The 25,259-nt window shown below is 39.2% G+C and overlaps 1 protein-coding gene across 2 annotated transcripts in view; it reads right to left on the reverse strand.

The window, feature by feature from the left end:
* fam184a (family with sequence similarity 184 member A) overlaps positions 1 to 25,259 on the reverse strand; it is a 274,942-nt gene that overhangs the window by 26,862 nt on the left and 222,821 nt on the right. For both annotated transcript variants that reach the window (XM_038272733.1, XM_038272732.1), the window contains exons 17-18: positions 9,710 to 9,894; positions 858 to 1,004 (exon numbers count right to left, since the gene is read on the reverse strand). In XM_038272733.1, coding sequence (XP_038128661.1) covers positions 858 to 1,004; positions 9,710 to 9,894 — 332 coding nt within the window. The remainder of the gene's footprint in view (positions 1 to 857; positions 1,005 to 9,709; positions 9,895 to 25,259) is intronic.

The raw sequence follows: 25,259 nt of genomic DNA on the forward strand, positions 1-25,259 counted from the left end.
TCTTCTTGTGTTTTGCAGGACTTTTTGAATTTTTAAAATAGCTTTTTGCAAGGCCACCCCTTGGCCAGTGTAGATGCAGCCTCTTCGGCTCTCCATAACCACTATTTAGCATTTTTTTCTTTGGATAAACTTTACATGCAGAAGTCATTCTCACAAACAACTACAGGTGCTAGGCTCCAGGTACTCAGAGATTCACTTCCATACAGAAAGCCCACATTCATACCTTCAGGTAACACATAGTACATGTCAGATTAAATAATACTACTTCAGCGATAGTTTTAAGGTGTTGCTTTGTTGTATGTCTCATACCATGTCCGTTGGTTGAGCTGATCTTTTTACATCTTTTTGCAGGTGATGAAGCAGACTGAAAATGTTTCATCATTATCTCCCTTCTATCTCCTCTTTCTTTCATCTTTTCTCCTTTTTTTCTGTTTTTCCTCCTCTATTCTATTTACATTGCAGTGTCCATATAAACTGCAACTCAAACTGCATAATTATAATAAGCAATTTATATGCATGAAACAAGCGGAGCAATATGGCAATTGCCATACTGCTCCTCTTATGAAAGTAAAATCTGTTGGGCTCTTTTTGGCATCAAGACAATTATTCTTATTGCCACATTGCCTGACAGGACGCTGTTAAAAAAAAAGAAAAAAAAAAGATGTTTTTCACTTGAGCTTAAAATACTGAATGTCTCCCCATCTTTCTCTGAATTTAGAACACAAGCTTTGAAACTGGTTCTCAGCTAAGTAAACCGTTATGAGAATGTTTTTATGCTCCCAGATTTATATTCTGAAGGTTTAAGTACAGGCTGAAGTTGATAAACAGCTGCTGGTTAAAATCGATTGCATACGTACAGAATCTGAAGAGCAGAGATTTTGTCTTTGAGCACCTCCTGTGCTTTGTTGAAGTCCGACAGCATGTTCTGGGTCTCCCTGCTGTGAGCCGCGCTCAGCTCGTTCAGCTCCCTCTCGTGCCTCTTCGTCAGCTCCTGCTCATGAGCCCTAAGGAGACAGAGAAGCGCAGAGCTGAGTATCCCAGAGGATCGATTCTGCTGATGTGTTAAACACTGCAGGCGTGAATCGCTGATTAGCTTACAGTCTCAAACACAGAGCAAACCTCAGTAGAACTGTAGCTGCTTAGAATTGACCCAGTTTGTAAAGAAACATCAATCTGAACACAAATCAGTTTGAACATGCTTAACACCTAACGGAAAGAAAAAAAACATAAATAACTCAGGATTAAATTCATATTTTCCTTTATATAAAATAGTCAGGATTTTAAAAAAGTGTCTAAATAGAGAGTGAAAGTTAGTCAAGATATGTTAAGTTTAACAGAAACACAGCTAAATGTGCCAAATTGTTGATATACACTTGGACATAACTTCACTGCATTCATTTCAAGTGTAAAAATTTTTAAAAAGTTATATGCAAAAGATACCCCTTAATATAAACAGATGAGCTCATAAGTAAAGGTGAAATATTTTAACAAACTGTATCAGTGCAGGTCTCTATTCCTCAAATAAGTATAATTTTATTCTTCATTTATTAAAATAACATATTCAAAAATATAAAAAGGCTACAGATATCTTGCCCGTTTTACGTCAAAGGCTCGATGTAGTTTCTATAAAGCGAATCAAAGAACTGTGTTGAGTTGCATCATTTTGTGCCACATCAGAAGAAGCAGGGATTTAAATAAATATTTCTGTTCATAAAAGTCCAGGTCTAGAACACGGTGACGCACACAGCAGCTCTGGAAACGAAAGAAACCGATCTTATTTTAATCTGTAAATGGCCAATGTTTTGCCTGAAGGCTTAATCAGGACGTGCAGACCGCGTACGTCTCTCCCAGTAGAGGCAGAAACATAATTGATTGCTCTGCGGAGGAAACGCCGGCGAGATCGGAAAAAGGAGACGCCTGATGCATGGAATTAATTCAAAAACAAAACGGCATGAAAACAAACAATGGCTGTAATTAAGATGGAGAGAATAACAGCGAAGGATAATGAAAAAATCTGCACCAAATTAAGAGTAAATGTGGCGAGGAGCGAGCAGCGAATTTGATGTGTTCAAAAATGTATTACATCAAATAAATGATGCTGAAAACTGATGGTTTCTAAGTGGTGGAAGAAGATGGAGTGATGGATGCTGAAATGGGAACAGAAGACCATAATAATGAAATGAGGAGTAGAAAGAGGCTGCTGAAAGTGAGCGGAGGGAGAGAAGGGATAATAGAGGGGGTGATGGTGGTGGTGAGTGGATGTCTGTCTTCCTCTCACTCTGACTAGGCCAACTCTCCCCGAGGGGTGCACATCTTATCTCTCCCTGCTTCCTCTTTTTTTATTTATCAGTCTATTTTTATCCCCCTGACCAGAATTCAAAAGAGGAGTTATGTAACAGGAGGAGAGGCCCATCAGCGCCAAGCGAGGATTGGGCGAGCATAAAGGCGAAATAACAACGGATGATGGAGCAACAGGAGAGCTGCTGTAAAACAAACAAAACCTCTAAATGGGAAAAATATGGGATGATTGATTTTAATGAGCAGCTGGACCACATCAGCTGCAGAAACTGGCTTTAAAAATTCATACCTTGCCGCAAGGAACAACATGACTTCACATTAGGTTTCCGTTTTGCTTTTACCCAAAATAACTCTCACATTTCCAAATCAATGAGCTCCTGACATCAGCGGAGAGAAGGAGTGGGAGGGAGGTGCAGATTTGTGTTTCTCTAGCTCTTTCATTGGGTTTATTTCCGTCATCCAAATATGTTTCAAATTTAGCACTGCATGTTGGTGACACATTCAGCACCTCCATGTCTTTGGGTTTTGGAGGGTGGGGAAGGGGATAAGGTGTCATGAATGGCTTGATTATTCATTTCATTCACCTTTCTAGTTATCAGAGCCAGATTAATCGAGCCTTGGTGAGTCTTCAAGCAAGTAATACTGTTTTTGATCGCCTGATCCTGACCCGTTCTCCCTTTGAGCCTGCCTGTTCCTGTTCTGTGTGCCTGACCCGTCTTCAGACTTGGATTCTGCTTGTTTAACGAACCTGGAACTATCTCCTGACACCGTCCTGGATTTCCCTTCATTACTTCTTAGCATCTCTAATCTTTTGGCCCGGACTACTGTGAACCTTCTCGGCACTGGCTTAGGTTCCGCCCTCTTGGATTATCCTGCCTTCCTTCGTCTGCATGGATCTTATCTCCTACCTCTTCAGTCTTTGATTGGTCAGATTACAAGCTGGGCGTTACTCAGGCTGCTGAAGAGGTACACTTAACAAGTGACGGGGAAGTGTGACAGACTCACAAACTTTATTTACCTGCTCCACCATCATCTCATGGTGAAGCAAAAAAAATAAGCCTCTAAAATGGCAGCAGTATAAACCATGAATGCTGACCCGACCCAGAATTGGCTATTTATAAGTTACAGCTGTTCACCTGGAAGAAATGAGATGTAGGTTTACTCTTTCAAGCATTTCAGGGGTCATCATGAGGAACAGTCATATTGTTCTTTTATCTGAGCTAAAAAAACAAAACAATATAAAAAAAAAAGTTTAATTTAGTGCTGCAGCCAGTTTAATTTTAAATGACAGTTGCTAAATAGACTGGGAACATATAAGACATCTACTGGTTCCGGTAAGGCTACCCTTCCATATTTCCCATGCTGATTCTAAACATACAGCTCTTGTTTGTGTAAGGGTGCAGTAATGTTACGCCCACCAAGGACACAACATATTTGAGGACACGAGACAAAAATGAGGGTTCAAAAAAAGATGTTTTATTAATAAATTCTCTCCGTTTTAGTTGTTCTTGGTTCGGCTTCTTCAGATGTTCTGCGAAGAGAAAAATAGTTAACGGCCCTCAAATCCCGTGCCCCAAAAAAAAAAAAAAAGAAACCCAAAGTAACAACAGAAAGTTGGACCTGGCAGGCCGATCAAACAGAATAAAACGGTACAGCAGGGGGCCAACCCTATACAGGGCCGTCGAAGCCCCTACTGGTACCGGACTAAAGGCAAAAAATAACCTAAGCGAAAGAAAAATCGAAAACAGGACTACCGGTCCCGCCAGGCCAAAAACCTCAAGAAAAAAGTAAGAAAAAGGTAACAAAAATACCACATGGCAGGCTGGAACGTCCGCTGCAGGCCGCAGCGACAAGACAAGTGCGCACCGCGCACGATGGAGCAAATGAAGCAGGTGGGAAGTGGCGTCCAAACGAGGTTGGAAAGGAACGCGCAAGGAACGCGCTAACGTGCTGAAGGCCAGCCTATTTATAGGCGGACGACAGCACCACAAATTAACATAATTGATTTACTAAAAGAATCCTAAAATATATTAACAAAAGGATCCTTCAACTAAAGTTTATAAGCAAACGAAGAAAAGAAATGGACAAAAATCATAATGTGCCTGGGGCACATAACACCCCCACCCAAAGACTCTGAATGGGGTCCGAAGCAAAGCTCAACCCATTCAGAGAAAAAAAAAAAAAAGGAAAGCGGGACTACAGTCGTGAGTGTACGTCGGCCACTACATTGTCTTATCTTCACATAATAAAAACACGTTAAAAGGAAAGCGGGACTAGAGTCAGGAGAGTGCGTCAGCCACTACGTTGTCCCCTCTTCCTACAATAAAAACGCGTCACATAGCTTTCACATCCAAGACATGATCTAATGCGCTCTCAATGCCACCGAGCGCGCAAACACAGCCGATCCACCAACTCCAGTCTGCGTTCTTCCAAAAACAGCTCCTTTTCCATCAAAGCCAGCTGTCCTAATTCGATCTGAAGTTCCTCTAAACGACACGGATCAGCTGCAAGTGAGGTTTTATTCGGCGATTCATCAAGACTCTGTGCTAAAACTGCAGCAGGAAAAATATCCTTCGTGCACTCACTAAAGACATCTAATGTGGCTCCTCGAGCACTCATCCAGGTCAGACTCCATGTCCACCCCTGGAATCTAGCCACACTAAACAGGAACACTCCATCCAATGTAGGCTCTCGAGCAAACTCATCCAGGTCAGACTCCATGTCCACCCCTGGAATCTAGCCACACAAACTGTCAAGCACACATACAAAGCCACAAAAAACACCAGAGCCAAATCGTCCAATCCACAATAACCTCAAAATGCTCGGCTTCCCGTGCATCTGCAGCTGCCCCGACACCTGCGTCATCTCGTTCACTGGAAACACAACTGATAGAGTTATGCAGAGCGGGCGCACGTTCAGCAACAGATCCTTTGTGCATTTCTGCAAAGTGTCCAATGTGGGCCCTCGAACAAACTCATCCAGGTCAAACTCCATGTTTACCCCTGGAATCAAGCCACACCAAATCAGGGACACCTCTGCACAAACAAAGCTACAGCACCACCAGAACCGAATGCTCTAACTAATCAGCGCAACGCGCGTCAGCTGCGCAAAAATACACACAAACCCAGCACAACCGCCAACAAACAAGAACCAACCGTAGGACACGACCTGTCTCTAAAAGGCACACTTTGTTTAAACAAGCCCCCAAAAATATGTCACGTCCACCAAGGACACAACATATCGGAGGGCACTAAAGGCAAACATTGTTTTGACAAGCCCTCAAAAATATGTTACGCCCACCAAGGACACAACATATTTGAGGACACGAGACAAAAATGAGGGTTCAAAAAAAGATATTTTATTAATAAATTCTCTCCGTTTTAGTTGTTCTTGGTTCGGCTTCTTCAGATGTTCTGCGAAGAGAAAAATAGTTAACGGCCCTCAAATCCCGTGCCCCAAAAAAATAACAAAAGAAACCCAAAGTAACAACAGAAAGTTGGACCTGGCAGGCCGATCAAACAGAATAAAACGGTACAGCAGGGGGCCAACCCTATACAGGGCCGTCGAAGCCCCTACTGGTACCGGACTAAAGGCAAAAAATAACCTAAGCGAAAGAAAAATCGAAAACAGGACTACCGGTCCCGCCAGGCCAAAAACCTCAAGAAAAAAGTAAGAAAAAGGTAACAAAAATACCACATGGCAGGCTGGAACGTCCGCTGCAGGCCGCAGCGACAAGACAAGTGCGCACCGCGCACGATGGAGCAAATGAAGCAGGTGGGAAGTGGCGTCCAAACGAGGTTGGAAAGGAACGCGCAAGGAACGCGCTAACGTGCTGAAGGCCAGCCTATTTATAGGCGGACGACAGCACCACAAATTAACATAATTGATTTACTAAAAGAATCCTAAAATATATTAACAAAAGGATCCTTCAACTAAAGTTTATAAGCAAACGAAGAAAAGAAATGGACAAAAATCATAATGTGCCTGGGGCACATAACACCCCCACCCAAAGACTCTGAATGGGGTCCGAAGCAAAGCTCAACCCATTCAGAGAAAAAAAAAAAAAAGGAAAGCGGGACTACAGTCGTGAGTGTACGTCGGCCACTACATTGTCTTATCTTCACATAATAAAAACACGTTAAAAGGAAAGCGGGACTAGAGTCAGGAGAGTGCGTCAGCCACTACGTTGTCCCCTCTTCCTACAATAAAAACGCGTCACATAGCTTTCACATCCAAGACATGATCTAATGCGCTCTCAATGCCACCGAGCGCGCAAACACAGCCGATCCACCAACTCCAGTCTGCGTTCTTCCAAAAACAGCTCCTTTTCCATCAAAGCCAGCTGTCCTAATTCGATCTGAAGTTCCTCTAAACGACACGGATCAGCTGCAAGTGAGGTTTTATTCGGCGATTCATCAAGACTCTGTGCTAAAACTGCAGCAGGAAAAATATCCTTCGTGCACTCACTAAAGACATCTAATGTGGCTCCTCGAGCACTCATCCAGGTCAGACTCCATGTCCACCCCTGGAATCTAGCCACACTAAACAGGAACACTCCATCCAATGTAGGCTCTCGAGCAAACTCCTCCAGGTCAGACTCCATGTCCACCCCTGGAATCTAGCCACACAAACTGTCAAGCACACATACAAAGCCACAAAAAACACCAGAGCCAAATCGTCCAATCCACAATAACCTCAAAATGCTCGGCTTCCCGTGCATCTGCAGCTGCCCCGACACCTGCGTCATCTCGTTCACTGGAAACACAACTGATAGAGTTATGCAGAGCGGGCGCACGTTCAGCAACAGATCCTTTGTGCATTTCTGCAAAGTGTCCAATGTGGGCCCTCGAACAAACTCATCCAGGTCAAACTCCATGTCTACCCCTGGAATCAAGCCACACCAAATCAGGAACACCTCTGCACAAATGAAGCTACAGCACCACCAGAACCGAATGCTCTAACTAATCAGCGCAACGCGCGTCAGCTGCGCAAAAATACACACAAACCCAGCACAACCGCCAACAAACAAGAACCAACCGTAGGACACGACCTGTCTCTAAAAGGCACACTTTGTTTAAACAAGCCCCCAAAAATATGTTACGTCCACCAAGGACACAACATATCGGAGGGCACTAAAGGCAAACTTTGTTTTGACAAGCCCCCAAAAATATGTTACGTCCACCAAGGACACAACATATTTGAGGACACGAGACAAAAATGAGGGTTCAAAAAAAGATGTTTTATTAATAAATTCTCTCCGTTTTAGTTGTTCTTGGTTCGGCTTCTTCAGATGTTCTGCGAAGAGAAAAATAGTTAACGGCCCTCAAATCCCGTGCCCCAAAAAAAATAAAAAAGAAACCCAAAGTAACAACAGAAAGTTGGACCTGGCAGGCCGATCAAACAGAATAAAACGGTACAGCAGGGGGCCAACCCTATACAGGGCCGTCGAAGCCCCTACTGGTACCGGACTAAAGGCAAAAAATAACCTAACCGAAAGAAAAATCGAAAACAGGACTACCGGTCCCGCCAGGCCAAAAACCTCAAGAAAAAAGTAAGAAAAAGGTAACAAAAATACCACATGGCAGGCTGGAACGTCCGCTGCAGGCCGCAGCGACAAGACAAGTGCGCACCGCGCACGATGGAGCAAATGAAGCAGGTGGGAAGTGGCGTCCAAACGAGGTTGGAAAGGAACGCGCAAACGTGCTGAAGGCCAGCCTATTTATAGGCGGACGACAGCACCACAAATTAACATAATTGATTTACTAAAAGAATCCTAAAATATATTAACAAAAGGATCCTTCAACTAAAGTTTATAAGCAAACGAAGAAAAGAAATGGACAAAAATCATAATGTGCCTGGGACACATAACAAGTAATAAAAGTCAATGTACCATAGGGAGTGATGGCCTCGTGGTTCAAGCAGTGCGCTTGTGCTCTGAGAAGGTTGCAAGTAACCGGTTAGATCCCTACAGCCTGCACTCTGTGTTCCCTTAGCAAGACTCTTAATCCCACACTGCTCCCCGGCTACCACACAATGGAGGCCCACTGCTCCTCAAGGAGAGTAACCGAGTAACTATCACTAATGTCCCACTAATAAATAGAATTTTATGTTTCTAAACTATTTCACTGCCCCCCAATCACACGCAAACCCACGCAAGTTTTTTTTTCAATCCATATAAAGACTTTACATTTACTTACATTTGTTTTAGTTGCTGCATTTATGCCTGACCCTGACATTTACCCCAACCGTTATCAGTATACTCCTAACTCTAGCCTTAAGTTAAATGTAATTAACAACATAAGTGACATTGCTGACTCTTTGAGATTAAAAATTGGGTTCTTCCACAGCCTTTGGTCCCCATAAGCCCTGTTGGTCCTCAGAGGGATAGTAAATATACCAAAAACATTCCTAAATGGGTAAAATTAACAAGTACATACACACACTAATCACACTATCATTTTGGGGACTTTCCATTGACTTTGCTTCATATTGCATTCATCTCTATGGCCTTGCCCACACTCTTACCTTAAGTCTAATTATTACCAACACATAGCTAATCCTAAACCTGACCTAGACTCGATTCACACCTTACTCCTTAATCTAATTCCCATATTTCTGGGAAATTGTCCCCACATGGTAAACATAAACTTGGCCACACACACATTTCTCTGATGCCGCCACTGCTCAGTGGGTTGCCAACCAGCGACAACCACGCAAAAGTGCTTAATTTAAGCACTTTTGCGTTCCTTACTTGATCCACTTCCTATATACACACTTGTAAAAGCACATTGATCCACATTTTAACCCAATTTTCTGCAATCATTTCGCAAATAATGTTTGTGGATTTATGCTAAACCAATATAAACAGTGCATTTGGCAATAAAAAGCAGTTCCCCAGTCAGTCAGCAACAGTCCAGCATGCTGTTATAGAGAAACAAAAGGACATGAGTGAATATGAGCTAAATATAGACTGAGTCCAAACACTCAGAACAAGAGAAAAATGAAAAGAAAGTTTTATTACCTTAACAGAAAATCTATAGAAAGAATATAATCCTACTGTCCTTTAATATCTTTAAAAGCTTTACTCTCATTATGATTTATTGTCTTATGTGACCCTGAAATATCCCAGGTATACTCCAGTCTATATTAAATGAGTTTTTTTAAACTAAAACTTGCTTTTTAAATGTCATCCTAACTAATTAAAACAATGATAGAACAAACTTAAAAGTAAAAGTAAGAGTAACTCAATGTGAATGTGGCAGTGACTGTAAAGGGAAAACAATTCAATCTGTCCTCCTTTCATTTTAAAAGACATTTGAAACTAAATATGCTATTTAAAGCAGAATCTAATTCATCTTTTTTAACTGTCTCCTTAAACAGTTTTACTGATTTGGTAAGGCCTGACACTTACCGGATCTGCTGGTTGGCCTCACTGCGGATCTTGAGCACCTCTTTGCCCTTCAGCTCTAACTCTTTGGTCAGGGTGCTGATGTTCTCGTTGAGGGTGTGGATCTGGTGGTCCAGCTGAGCGATGTGGCTCTTCCTCCTGGAAACCTCCTCCTGCAGCTCAGAGATCCGATTGAGCAGGTCGCGCTCCTGGGAATGAGGATGGGGGGAAAGTTAGGACTGGTCTCCTGCATGTTAGAGATGCATCTCTGGCTAAAAAAAATCAAAATCAAACAGCTTAATTATCTCCGGATGCAGTAAAATGAGATAGAGTCCTGCTGATACACGATCTCACAGGCTTGAGCACCTCACTCCTCCTCTGGCTGCTCTTCAATGACTTCTGGTGAGCTACAGAATGAATTTTAAAATTTTGTATTGGTTTTTTAAATGCTTCCAAGGACTTGTTCCACACTTGCGTCAACCGCATCATCCTTACGGTCTTTAAGGTCAGCTAATCAGCTTCTCCTGGCCCCTCCAAGAAGGAGGCTGAAGCTCAGAGGTGACAGCATGAGATACATTCACTCAAAGGAAGGTTACTCTACTTTAAGTTAATTTAATTGCAAGTAGAGGTAGAGGGGGTATGAAAAATAAGTTGTACTTCTTCCTACATCTTTTCAGAGTCATAACTCACTTCTATGACTATATAAAAATAGATTTATTTCAGAATCAGAAATGCTTTAATAATCCCAGAAGGAAAAGACTTTTGTTACACGTTCCATTTACAGTTTTATATATATATATATATACACACATCCAACTAAACAAGATAATAAAGATAATAAAAATAAAAAAGATAAAATATATACACATATAGCTCTTCTATATATATATATATATATATATATATGAATATGCATATGTAAAACTAAATCCAAGTAAAGTGATAAATCCAAGTAAAGTGATACGTGGCGTGCAAAATAGTGCATTTGGTGGAGGGCTTTGTTTCTATTTATGTTCAGGTGAATTTGGTTAGTTTAGAAATTGGTGTTTGGTTTGATTGATATTAAAGTTGTAGGAAGCGGCTTTTCCAACCGTAGCATTTCTGTATTCTCCCGAGTGGAGCCCAATTTTACACGAGTGAGTAAAGTGAATGTGATTGGTCGAATATCAAGAAGGCGGGATTGTTGTGGTGGAAGGTTCGCAAGCAAGTTTGATTGTGGCCGGTTTCTCGGAAGCATCTTGCTAACCAGTTAGCAACTTAGTGCTAGTAGGTTCCTAATGGGAAATTCCATTGGGACCAAGTAGCACTAAATTGGTGACTTAGAAACGACACTGTCAAGGAACGCTATGGACAGCGGAAACATGCAAGAGGAGGAGAGTTTTGTGTCGGAGGTCGTGGATGAGTCTCCTCCGTCATCCGTTTTTTATTTAGAGGAGGAAAGCAGGGATGAAGTTGTTGTTGAAGAGGACGCCAGGGCATCAGAAGCTTGGTTTGGTGTAGAAGGCTTACAGCCGTACATGTTTGAGCCCTTGCCTCGCAATGCTGCCAGTTCTGTTAGCTCTACGCCTGCTGAAGACACAGACGTCCATCCCCGTGAACACTGGGACATAACTCAATGGGAAAGTAAATGAATATTTTTTATTTCAACCGTTGCGTATATTAGCTGCGACATATGAATCTAGATGCTATGACCAAAAAAATTTAATTGACAGATGACTGTAGTTATATGATTGGCCGAATTTAATTGTACAAGCTGACGTATAACTAACTGGCCTGCATAAAATAATGAAAACAACCACAGAATTTAAGTCAGGATTGTTTTTTTTAGTTTTTTGTACATTTATATGCATGTTTAAGCCAGAATGATTTGACATTTAAATATGACTTCCCTACGACTTTACAATCTAAAAATTTGCAGTTCACAACAACACCCTTGCTTTACATCAAAGGTTTAATTATGTCTAAAAATGGCCCAGTCAAAGTTCTGACTTAAGCCCTTTGAAAGGCTCCCACATATGTGAGCAGACTCTAAGCTATGCAGAGTCTGCATGCATGTCTGCTAAATTTCTCATAGCAAATGGCTTCATTTCCCACACAGCCACGGCGTTATCAGATGAGTTTGTCCTCTAGTTTTACAAAAACGAAAGAAACAAAGTCTAGATGGGCACATTGTTCTGTTTCTCCTACCAAGAGAGAAAATAGGGGAGAGAGAAATGAGCTGAAATGAGCTGAGATGGCGGACATGAGGTTGCGGGTCCTTGCAACTGGCTGCTCTGATCAGTGCATTGCCACCAGCTATTGCCTGAGAAGCCTAGTCAGCTCAGTGTCACATTTAAAAAAAGTTTGTGATAAATACTCATTCCAGCAGGAAACTGAGACACCGTATAAATGGCTGTAAAAACTTTGCTTTGCATGGAATCCACAGTAGTATGTATGGGCCCTATAAAAACTCTGACCAGACTGTCCACCCAATCAGATCCAACAAAAAATGCATTGAGACAAAGTTAAATAATTTTGGAACCAGAGACAGAGCTTAAGTTGTTCTCACAAGAGTTGCTTCTGGGAGGCTGAAACGAAAAACACCCAATAGAACTATTTTTCTGTATCCCGATGAAGTTGGATCACTGGATTAACTGGTTTATCAACAGATGGAAGAGAAGAAGAACCCAGTAAGGAGATGAGAGATTCTCTGCACTGAATCACAAAGCCGGCAGTCGGATTTACATCTGATCTGGATTGGGACCCGGAGTTTTAGGAACACAAAAAAAAAACAACTAAGGAATCCTTGTTTATCCTATGGATCTACTGTATGGAATTGCACCTCCAAACAGAACCTTAAGATTAAATGGTTCCTTTTCTACAGGATCTGATTCTGTGAACTGATAAGAAAGAAAATCTTGTTTATTAGATGAAAAAAAAAAAAAGAAAGATTCTTTCTACTTGAAAACACAAAAGGGTTTCATAAAACCATTTTGAGTCTGTGCGCCAAACTGCCAGATGACTCCATATAAACATGACCAGTAAGTGAAATTACTCATGGCCACTTGCTGGGCTGCTCTTTCTTCGCCCTCTCAGCTCCTCGATGAGTTGACACGTTTCCTTTAAGGTGTGAAACAGAGAATATGAGCAGCCATCTTTGTACCAGATGGTAGAAGAGGCAGCCAATTGTGCGTGGGTTCAATTCGGCACCTACATAAAGGCGACACAATGGCTCCATTATCAAGACATCACTTAAACAAGTGACGTTTGAGATTTCCAGATATTTTCCACTTTGTCTCTAAGGGAAGAAACCTGGACTGAAAACTTAATGTGTTAGATCGACATGGCAGAACACCTCTTATATGTAAAGTTGCTCTATTATTGAACATGCAGTGCCTTGTGAAAGTATTTGGCCCCCATTGAACTATTCAACCTTTTGCCACATTTCAGGCTGCAAACGTAAAGGTATAAAATTTCAATTTTTTTGTAAAGATTGGGAAGCAATCATGAAGTGGAAGGAAATTTATTGGATATTTCAAACTTTTTTAACAAACAAATTGAAAAATTGGGTCTGCAAAGCTATTGAGTCTTGGTGGAGTAAATACTTTGCCACTATTTTTGCGATTACAGCTTGGGGCATATTGGTTTTGGACATTGAGAAACTGATATTATTGACCATTCTTCTTTGCAAACAAGCTGGAGCTCAGTGAGGTTGGATGGAGGGGGTTTGTGAACAGGAGTTTTCAGTTCTTTCCATAGAATTTCGATTAGATTCATGTCTGGACTTTGACTAGGCCAATCTAACAACTGGAACTATTCCATTGTAGATTTTGCTTCATGTTTTGGATCATTGTCTTTTTGAGAGAAGCCACAGTGCAAAAAAAAAAACAAAAAAAAAAACAATACTTTACAACTGAACCTGAGGCCTTATGCATAAAAAACTGCTGCTTTCATATTAAAATTTAAAATTAGCAAGAAATGTGGTGACTTGGAACTCAGAAAATGTTAAAAACCATTTTTAGCATCTTAATACTTCCCAATTTACATGAACTGCTCATTGGCCTGCCCCCTGACATCACATTCAAAACAGTATAAACAGCAACAATGCTTATAGGGACTCAGAAAGACTTTGTCAACACTTCTGAAGGAGGCTTATTACAAATAATTAAAAACTTACTGAATGACAGCGACTCACCACAGAACCCAGCTGATCATAAGGTCTGATGGCTCTGATCATTTTTGTTCTACAATGCTTGTATAAAGTCCAAACCACTGACTAGCAGCTGCACTGAGCTCAGTACTGTAATGTTGATCATTTTAATGTTTAAAAATGTGAAGTAAACTTAGGGCCTGATCTTCAGACATTACCAAAAATGAGTGCTAAATTGGATGTACAATTTCTTTACTACCTGGAATAAGTTGGCACATTGCAGGTGAAATACAAACACTGCTATGCAAATGTTAACACATGCAAACCAAATTTGGTTCCGGCCATTGAAATGAGCAGATTGTCCGTTCTACAGGCAGTATTGAGAATGTCCATAAAATATGCCGTTTAAAGTAATAAAGGTGGAGGCAATGATGATAATTCTATATTAAATAAAAGGATTATATTAAATAATATTTGTATCACGCTTAATTTAAGTAGCCTTATCCTACTTTGGACATTACTGTTTTTTCAGAATGTGTTAAGGTTTTTACTCTATTGATAATATTCCAGTGGTGTCAAAAGTACACACATTTGTTACTTACATAGAAGTATAGATCCTGCATTTTAAAAACACTCTGGTAAAAGTTGAAGTATCAACTTGACCTCTTTATTCAAGTAAAAGTGAAAAAGTATGTGCTCCAAAAACTCGTTAAAGTATTAAAGTATAAAGTAAGCTTTAAAAAACAGACAGATGCCACTATATGAATACAAAGCTAAATTTTTCGACTATTTCTAAAAATTCTTTGAGATAGGGCCAAGTTGGTCTCTTGTTGGTCTCCGTCTCTCGATACGTTCTCGCCTGTGTTCGACCTTTCAGACATTTCAACATCTTTTTCTGAATCCCACATTGTGGCATGGCATAGACAATTCACATTTATAGTTCTAAGAACACCTGCTTGCTTCTGATGATTTCCTTTAGCTAACCAATGAGTGTTTGCGTTATATGACCCATCCAATTTCACTAGTTTTCACTAGATGTGGATGGAGCCAATGATCTGCATTGGATGGCGCACATGACGTGAAATAAATATTTATAAACATTAAAACGAAGCCAAGAGTAACGAGGAACATTTGTTTTATAAATGTAAGGAATAGAAAGTACAGATACTTGTGTGAAAATGTAATGAGTAGAAGTCAGAAGTAGGAAGAAAAATAAGTAAAGGAGTAAAGATTAGATACCTAAAAATTACTGAAGTACAGTAACAAAGTGTTTGTACTTCATTACTTGACACCTCTGTAATATTACAATAATTTTTTTCCTAACAGTCTGGAGATAAGAACATCTAAAGACAGCAGGAAGTTAAATATTGGGGGAAAAGGGGTCTCCTAAATGAATAATAACACCAATGGACTCTATCTCAATTCCTTTGTTCCTGTCTTTCTCTACAGGATAAACTGATTAATCAAGGTGTGTCTGACCTTAGTAACCATGACAACAATGGCCAGATACATACGGACTAATCAGCTCATCCAATAATGAAAGACAGGAACAAAGGAGCTGCTTTATATTCCAGAAATAGTGGAGTCGTGCATAGAGTCCGTTATGCGGCTAAATTAGGCACGAAGACGACAACAATGTTTGGAGAGGCCATAATGAGAGAATATTTATAGACAGGGCTTTGAAGCCGTAGAGGGATATACAAAATGTTTGAACAAAATAAAAAAGAAATTATTCTCTAATTATTCAGTTATGTTACAGATCAAATAGTTATCTTTATTAAGACCATGAAGAGTTTGGTGTGATTTAATGTAATGTGTGTTAAATAAGTTACAGTATTTCTCCAATAAGTTGTAGTTTATTCTGCAACATTAGACAATTTTTAGAACATATACCTTTAATATTCATCTGAAATGATCACACATAGAACAAACTTGATCAATAAAAGTATTTGGAACATAAACTATCTTGTTTCTGTCTTTTTTTCCTGCGTTATATCTTGAGAAATATGGATTTACTCCGCATATCCATCTGGAAACCTTCCGTTGAAGTAATTTTGGGAAGGTGCGAAAATACTGGTTAGCTGATTGGCCTATGTTGGTGATAGACGGGCCAAATAAACCAATCAGATCAACAAAGCATATGACATACTAACAGAGCGACGACGAAAACACAACCACAAGCCAGGCTACCCTTGCCGAAAGCAGTCGGGAGAAGAGCAAAAACATCTTTTCCTCTGAGAAAAGCCTCCAGGGCAGTGTTTTGCTCTTCTTTCAGTGAAGAAATACTCTGTAATTCCGATAAAACTTGCTCGATAGCCACGCTAACGCTAGTTTCATCGGCTGAAGCCGCCATGTTCTTTAGACTGAACTGTCGCGCTTCTCGTTGCGTCACACCTCAACCCGCCTCAAAGCCAACGCTGATTGGACGTTCGTTTGGTGAACGGCTCCAAATTTTCTTCAACGGAGAGTCTCCAGACTGATTAGCGAGTGAAATCTTGAAAGCTCGCGAGATCAGGATGGTCTCACAAGGCTACCTTTTTTCATTTTCTAGCCTCTTCTGACTCAAAAGGATTATAAAGTGAAGATGGCCTGATTTAGGATTGCTTTTCTGTTTATGTTTATATCAAAGTTTGCATTTCAGTGAGTCTTCACATAAGGGGAGAATGGGTTCAATGTTTACTAAAAAAATATTTAATTATTTTAATGTCTTATGTTTCTAAATATGACAAAAGATGTTTCAGAAATGTGAACATTATAAGATACAGGCTCCCAGTTGCAACATCATTTCAAAAATTGCATTTTACTGGACCTGAACTAGAACGCTGTCGACACTATAACACAAAAATAAATTAATATACAATAATGATAAAAAAATTATATTTTTAATATATTTGATTTCTTAGTTCTTTGAAAAATGTATCTAATCTGTTAAAATATATGCATCCAGTCGAGGAATCAACAGTCTTACAAACAGCCGCTCTCTGTGTTTGGCAGAGGGACACAGAACTGACTGTGGTGCTGAAATGATTAGTAAAAAGTAGGGTTGTCAAAAGTATCGATACTCAAAAAAGTATCGATACTGAAACATTGTATCCGGATACAATACTCGTTTTTAAAAGTATCGATACAGTGCCACCACCAGTGGCACCTAAGCAGTCATTCATCTAAAGTGCAGAATAAAGGAAAATGCACTTTCAGAACAATGTGTGATTGAATAATTCTGTGCACTTTTCAGTTTCAGACAATTTTTTTGTAAGAGGTGCAGCTGCTGAGAATTATTTTTGTTTCTTAACCGGTTTGGCTAGTGTCATTGTTATGTGTGCAAAGCATAGCCAAGGAAGGAACACTTAATTTTATACGTTTTTTATCAAACTTGCTTAATATTGATCACAGCATACAACCTCAAAACATTGTTCTTATTGTTTATTGTATTTATTTATTTATTGTATTTTATTTATTAATGAAAATATTTTTGTTGAATTTTGGAGTCTTTGTTTTTATCCTTGTGGTATCGAAAATGGTATCGAGTATCGAATATTTTCCTTAGTATCAGTATCGAGTTGAAAAGTTTAGTATCGTGACAACCCTAGTAAAAAGAAAACTCTAGTGTAAATGACAATAAAATTGAACTAAATGCTAAAAATAAATTATGAATCTAGCGGCAGTGTTTAGACTGTTTTTTAAGTCGAGCCAAACTCTTGAGCCTGATGAAGTAGCTCATAATTTATGGCTGTTCTAACAGAAAGAAAGCTGTTGGTGCCCTGATGCATTTTTATTAATGATCATTGACTTTTTTATATTTTTCTCTCCTCAAATCTTTCTCCATCTCCCTCGTTCCTTTTTTTTATAAACTCTTTCTTTAATGCAGGCTCTCTCCTTTTCTATTACCTCCTTTTCCTTCTTTTCTGCCCCTCCACATATATATATACATTACACTAAAAAAGACATACTATTCTGTATTCCGTACATGGTCATGGAATAAGTATATACCCCCATTAAGAAAAAAAAAAACTGTCATATTGAAGGACCAAAAAACATGACATTTAAAGCATAAACCTTTACATTTGCTGAAAATGTAAAGAGAAAATTAAAACTGCAAGTGGCTTTCATACCTCCGCCGATTTTGCATGAATCAGACATTCCTGACACAAGTTTTGCAGCTCCCTGTTCTTAGTGGACGGAGCTTAAATCATTTCAACAATTAAGGAAAATTTCTTCATACGTTGTTGATGAGCAAGCACACAAAGTTTGGAATAGATATAAACATGCACCAGAGAGATAAGGCTGTTTACATTTCAGTCACAGTCCAATATCAGTCACATGTCAAAAATAAGGAACTGTTACTTTTAGCCCGGCAAAATGGAGTTTGAAGGTTGCAGAGCCCTGTGCCAGACCCAAGCAAACACTGTTAACCACAAGTGATAAATAAAAGGAGGTCAGAGCTCACAGCTGAAATGTACCAAAAAAGACTAAAGTACCTGAGTGCACGGTTCAACAGAAACACTAAATATGAACAACCAGCAATACAAAGTATGAATAAGACTTGGTTACATTTAAAAATCATAGTTATATATAAATTATTTAAATAATAGAAATGAAAAATGGACGTAGCTTCATACTGTAGGACAGGTAATCAAAGGTAATCCTCACATCTATAGAGGGATTAGAAAACATCTTAATCCTATCAGCAGATTTGGCCAACCATTATTTGCCCAAAAAAATTCTTATAGATCGCTTATTGAAAGGTTTATCCAGTTTTTTACCATTTATAGTTTTTATTTTAATAATTAATCAAAGTTGTTAAAGCTACAGTGTGTAATTTTCAGCGACATCTAACGTCCAGACTGCAGACCGCAGCAACATGAACATCTCCCCCCACCGCTTCTCCCCCCCAACAGTACGGCGAGCGTTATGGGACAAAATGTCTTCCACGACGTCCGCATCACCTACCTTCTCAAGTGATGAGGTTTGTTTACATAGATAATTTTACAGATAGTATTTCATTAGTCTGTGTAGGGTATAGATTTCATGTAGACTTAAGATAATAAATATACCCGTTATTTTTTCTACATCGTTGTGACGTTTTGGTGAGCTGCTTTGCATGGTGATATAAACAGACGAAGTAATTGTAGTCATTAGTTTAACAGCGAGATTGTGTTCGCTGGAAAAATATATATTCCCCGTTTACAGAGTCCAAGTCTTGTTTGTGGCACGGGGGTTACAAGGCGAGGAAGGGGGCGAGGAAGAGGGCAGAGAGGCCGGGGTGGGCGTGCAGCCAGGGCCAGGCGAGGGAGGGGTGCCAGCGGGGTGACTAAAGCAGAGGAGGAAAGGCTTGAAGATCTCCAAAGGAGCCGGAGAGAAGTAACCGAGGTATATATCCAGAAAATTATTTTACAGAAAATTACTGAATCATTACCTGTGAAACGTCAGGGACGTTGCTGAATAAGTATACTGGAGAGTAACAGCATCATCACGCAGCATGTTATTGTAATGGGCGATCTCGCAATCGCTAGTTTGTTGGCTCTGCACTGCCGTAGCGCAATGATGTCTGCCTCCATGGCTGCGAGACCCGCTCCTATGTACAGTAATTATAAATAACGAATTCTAAGGCAACGCAAATATTAAGGTTAAGAGGCTGAGCTCGTAGATGATGATAAATAACATAGTTATGTATAAGATATTACATTTCTGACTGTATATCCCTGTAATTATTACACACTGTAGCTTTAACCTCTCTTAGGTTAAACATAATCAGTAAATCAAATCTCTGCCTGATACAACTTTAAGGTATAAAATAGTTATAGCTGGGATATCACAGCGAGCGCAAAGCACATTACCGCCTTTTGTCTTTGTTAATAGAATCAATCCTTACATCAGACTCTGTTTTTATTCATACTTCCTTTTATTTGTCAAACAACTACAAGATATTTATCCGACTCATCACCTAATTCACCAATGCATCTATTTCTGCTTCAGTTAAACATTTTTTATGCTCTTTTCCCCTTGGTTGCTATTGGTAACCATTTAATAACATTGATTGGTGTGTTTAAATTCACAATGGCAATTGTGAATTCTGTGATGGGACATTTCTTCTGCATGGGACATTTATGGCAGAATATGGACATGTAAGGGCCCGACATGAGGCGGACAGGTGTGATTCACCATCTTTTTTGTTTTGTTTGGTTTTCTGTGTGCATGGTTTAATAAATTTGAAATATCTTTTGCATATGCCCACCTCAGCTTCTGGGAGTAAATAAATTTAAATATATATTCAAACACAAGACAACCAGGAAGCAGATATTCTCTCTGTTTCTCTGACTCTCTCTCCAAACTGAAAATATAGAAAACACGTTTAACATGCAGGAAGTTTTAAACTTGATTATAAAAGCTTGCCGATTTATGGTTTGTGCCTGAAAAATTATTTCATTTATTTCCACTACAGAGTGATAAACAGAAAATAGCAGGAGGTGGAGAGACAGAAAGGATGAAGCAGGTTTTAATCCAGGGCAACCAAACAGCGACTTCTGGCTTCAGAGAGATAACAAAACTGCTTGCTGTGTGACATCCCATAACACAGCTGACACTTTTTTATTCTGAATCTCCCCTGAAGCCAGAAAAACATTCCCTCTGTGGAACATTTGTAGACTTGAGAAACACATTCTGTTACATTCGATTTGTGTATGAAAGTGATAAGGCAACTTTATACCTCAGGGCCTTTTATTTGGATTTTTTTGTTATGCTTTAATGCAAATTCTTATTTTTGTGAAGTGGTAATGATAGATGGTTTGAATAAACTCATGAGCTCTATCAGCTCTGCACATCCAGGTATATATTTCTTTGCAAACCAAAGCTTAGAGTTGTAGGAAAGTCATATTGAAATTTCAATTCATTCTGTGTTTTTTTTTTTATCGTTATTTTACACAGGCCAGTTATACGTCAGCTTGTACACCTCAATTCAGCCAATCATATATCAACGGTTATCTGTTAATCAAGTTTTTTTGGTCATAGCATCTTGATTCAAATGTCGCAGCTAATATACGCAACGGTTTAAATAAGAATCATTTCCTTTCCCATTGAGTTCCGTCCCAGTGTTTACAGGGATGGACATCTGTGTCTTCGGCAGGCGTAGAGCTAACAGAACTGTTAGCGTTGCGAGGCAAGGGCTAAAACATGTACGGCTGTAAGCCTTCTACACCAAACCAAGCTTCTGCCGCCCTGGCGTCCTCTTCCACAACATCTTCATCCCCGCTTTCCTCCTCTAAATAAAAAATGGATGACGGAGGAGACTCATCCACGACCTACGACACTAAACTCTCCTCTTGCATGTTTCCGCTGTCCATAGCGTTCCTTGACAGTGTCGTTTCTAAGTCACCAATTTAGTGCTACTTGGTCCCAATGTAATTTCCCATTGGGAACCTACTAGCACTAAGTTGCTAACTGGTTAGCAAGATGCTTCCGAGAAACCGGTCACAATCAAACTTGCTTGCGAACCTTCTGCCATAACAATCCCGCCCCCTTGATAAACAACCAATCACATTTGCTTAATTCACTCTTGTAAAGTCGGGCACCACTCAGGAGAATTCGGAAATGCAACGGTCGGAATGACCATTTCCCTACGACTTTAAGGGAAGATTGATATTTACTGACAGATAGAGAACAATGCTAAACATATTGTGCGCTGCAATGAACTACAGAGGGATGCTTTTATTTATTCATTTATTTTCTTAATATATGCAATGTTTTACTGGTTGATTCCCATTGGGAACCTACTAGCACTAAGTTGCTAACTGGTTAGCAAGATGTTTCCGACAAATTGGCCACAACCAAACTTGCTTGTGAACGTTACGCTACAACAATCCCGTCCTCTTAAAAAAGTAATTTTTGTATTTAGACTTAAAGCAGGCATTCTTATATGTGAATATGCTTTAATCTAAACTTAGGAGCTCTAGAGACTGAACGCTTTAGGGTTGTTGTCATGTTGGAAGGGGACCTTTGCCTCAGGTTCTGTTTTTAGCTCCATCTATCACCCTTTCAGTTCTGATCAGCTATTCTGTCCCCACCAAGGATGAATGTGCGTGACATTTTCATTTTATAATATCATTATATAATTACATTATATATTTATTGTATATATCCATTTTATTTTTATTAGCATTTGTTTTGTCTGTTGGCATCACATATATATTTGCAGTGGGTTTTGTGTTTGCCAATCTGCTGCTCTAAAGTTGTCTGCTATCTGATTCCAAAACACAATAAGAGAGTTAATCTACAGTCAGCGCAGTGCTGCCAGTGGCTTTATTACAGCTAAACCTGAGGGTTACAGGTGCTCAGAGGATAAAAGGGACACAGCAGAGCTTTAGAGAAAAACATTAAAGCTATCAAATAAAATCCAAATAAACATTGAAGTTTGTGATTTAAAAGAGACAAAATATTAACAGGTTTCGAAGGATTAGGCTATTTTTTCATTTGCTGAAGAAAGGCTCTAAATGTCAAAACAATATTGGGCTATTTATTTACCTAATGAGTTAAGAACAATGTAATTTAAATGTGTCACTATGAATTTATATCATTCTACTGAAAAACAAAAAAAAAGGAAAGAATAAAATGTCATAAAAAAAGAATACGGGTAGCAATTCTATTTGTCCTTTCAGATCCATCTATTTGTTTAATATACCTCCCAAAAATCAATGAGACTCATCCACTTGAGAGTAACCTGTGGAAAAGGAAATATTGAGCTGCTGAGCAGAAAATCCTCATTTCTACACACCAAGCTTTTAACTGAGGCGTCTTCTGAGAGTATATATGGATTTCAGCCGCAGCAAAAAGATGCCAAAACAGGAAAAGACTTCTGCTTAGTTGCTGTTTGCAGAGCAGTTGCATGTTGCTGCCCAGAGGTGACAGCGTGACAGTTTCTTTATGAGCTTGCTGAGATTTAATAAACCAATGTTTATGAGGTATGTCAGACGTAACTGTCAACAGAGGCAATGATGTCCGCAGGGGAATGTGTGAAATTGACAATTTCAATTAGTTTTTCCCTTCGTTTGTCTCTTGAAACGCTCCATCCAGCTGCTCTCATCGGTAGAGCCAAAACAAAAAGCTACAGCTCAGTCTGATTTACTTTTAAAGGATCCAGGAAGTTAAAGTGTAGCAACAGAATATGTTTATTGCTGCGGTTGTCTCTGATTTGCTGCTTGACTGACAGTTCAGTTCAGACTCTAACACTTGGATATTAACCTTTATTGACTTCACATCCCCTCAGCCAAAGATGAGGGGGATCAATGGTGGGTATGTGAGTGGGGTAAATTAAAGACAACCAGCTGTTCATCTTTGGTAGAACATCTGAATCATAAGGTGCTGAAAGAGGAACCCGTGGTGTATGGGGGTAATTAGGATGATTTACAAGCAACGTTAGGAAGGCTGCCTGCAGGGCGGCCATGGAGTGTGTATCCGTGTCTGTGTGTGTGAGCCTGCAGCACGGATCCCACAAAACCCTCACGCTTCATCGTTTAATAGTTCCTCTCTCTAATTTCTGTGACTTCAAATGAAAGACAAAATGATGTTAAGCAGTAAAAGGTCCCTGCAACGCAATAAATATGGGGAGTAAATGATGGAGGGAATCCTTTTTCCAAGACAGAGTAAATTATTTTATTCTCTATTATCATAGCTTTTAACTCTTTATCAATAATTCCAAAATCTTTTACAGCAGCTTGAACAAATTAATGTGGTTGCAAAAGCTTTTAGCCAAAAAATTCTTTAACTGTGCTGATAATGGTTTCCCATATTGAATAAGAAAGTCAATTTCCTGTTGCTAAGGAACTCAGTTAAACACCTTAAAAGTTCAAACTTCTGTGGGTGACACACATGCAAAAATCGAATTGAGTAAACACTGAAATGTAAAAAGACTAAAGTCATTGCCTGCCATCTTGCAGTGACTTCTGTGCACGTTCCTTTTCAACCATTATGCAAAGAGCTCTTCGAAAACTCCAGTAAAACCTTTTTAATAGCATTTTAGCACAAATGATCGATTCATCGAACAGGAGTCGAGTTGGCTTGCCTTAGAAGCATGAGTTAAACTGAGATCAGTCAGTCTCTCTAACTTTAAAAAATGTTTGTATAAAACCTGTTTGATTTTATCATGCTGATCCCACTAAACAGGAGTCAGTACAGTATTCAGGGGTTGACGTTAAGGATTTTTACCACTTGCACTTTGGGCAAGTGACTTTCACATTTCATTTGCCCAGAAACAATTTTTACTTGCCCAGTATAATGTTTGATAAATATAGTTCCTAATATTCATTTTTGTATATATCAATGAAACATGTTTGTTTTATAAATGTTTTTTTGTAATTCAGTAAGTTTCCAGGTTCCTGGTGTGTATCTGCATGCGTCAGATAATGAACTCAAGCCTACATTACCGTGTTAACATGCTTTTCAATCCTTCCTGCACATTCTTTTCAAACTAAACTTTGCTTTAAACTGTTGTGTGCTTGGAAAAATATAAATTGTAATGTTAAAAATCTAAAAAAAACTTGACAGGTTAAAAACTTACACTACTACTACTCACCAATTTAACATGTTTAGCTCTATGACATTTAAATGCACCACTCCAATGTCTAGGAGAAAAAAATGTAATGAAAATTTTTTTAATGTATGACCACTGTACAGAAGACTGCCATATGATAGAAATATTTACACTGTACGCATACAATTATTATTATTATTTTTCTAATCCCTGACTGATCGTTTTTAATCTAGCGTGTATTATAGTATAGATTAAATTCATCATCCAGCTGCTGCTCTGCAGAATTCTCTCCCCAAGAGCTGAATCACGCCATCTAGCGGAAAATCACGCGGCTTTTTCAAATCACGCGAGAATGTGTACAAAACAACAAAGATGAACCCGGCAACGCTTGTGGGTCGTTTTCAGCGAATGTCGTGATTTTAAAGTAATTTTGAGTGATAAATATATTTTTTTGCGGCGGGCAAATGCAATGAAATTTTTACTCTCCCGACAATAAAAACTACTTGCCCCGGGAGATCGAGCGATGGTTAACATCGAGCCCTGGTATATTTATAATAGGTGTTCAATTGAAGAAAATAGATCAGTTTATGGTTATCGCTCATATAGCTAGAACATATGAAAAAATTAATTCATATTCCTTGAGATTAAGAGCTCCATTGTGAATGTACTTTATTTGATTTTAATATATATAAATAAAAAGAAATACATAAGTAAATAGATGAAGCAATCAGAGAAGACCCAGGAAGTCAACAAGGTTTTCTTTCTTATGAAGTCAGAATGGACGCGTGTAAAAAATACTCGTACACACATGCATATTAACTGCGTTTTTAACGTTTAATGTGTGCAGACTTAATAACTTAAAGTCTCTAATATATTACAACCATGATTTCTCGCTTCTCTGCTCTCCAGGCTTTTACTCGCCT

This window comes from Cyprinodon tularosa, unplaced genomic scaffold (genome assembly GCF_016077235.1).
Source record: "Cyprinodon tularosa strain WSP-4 unplaced genomic scaffold, ASM1607723v1 ctg84, whole genome shotgun sequence".
NCBI classification, from domain to species: Eukaryota; Metazoa; Chordata; class Actinopteri; order Cyprinodontiformes; family Cyprinodontidae; genus Cyprinodon; species Cyprinodon tularosa.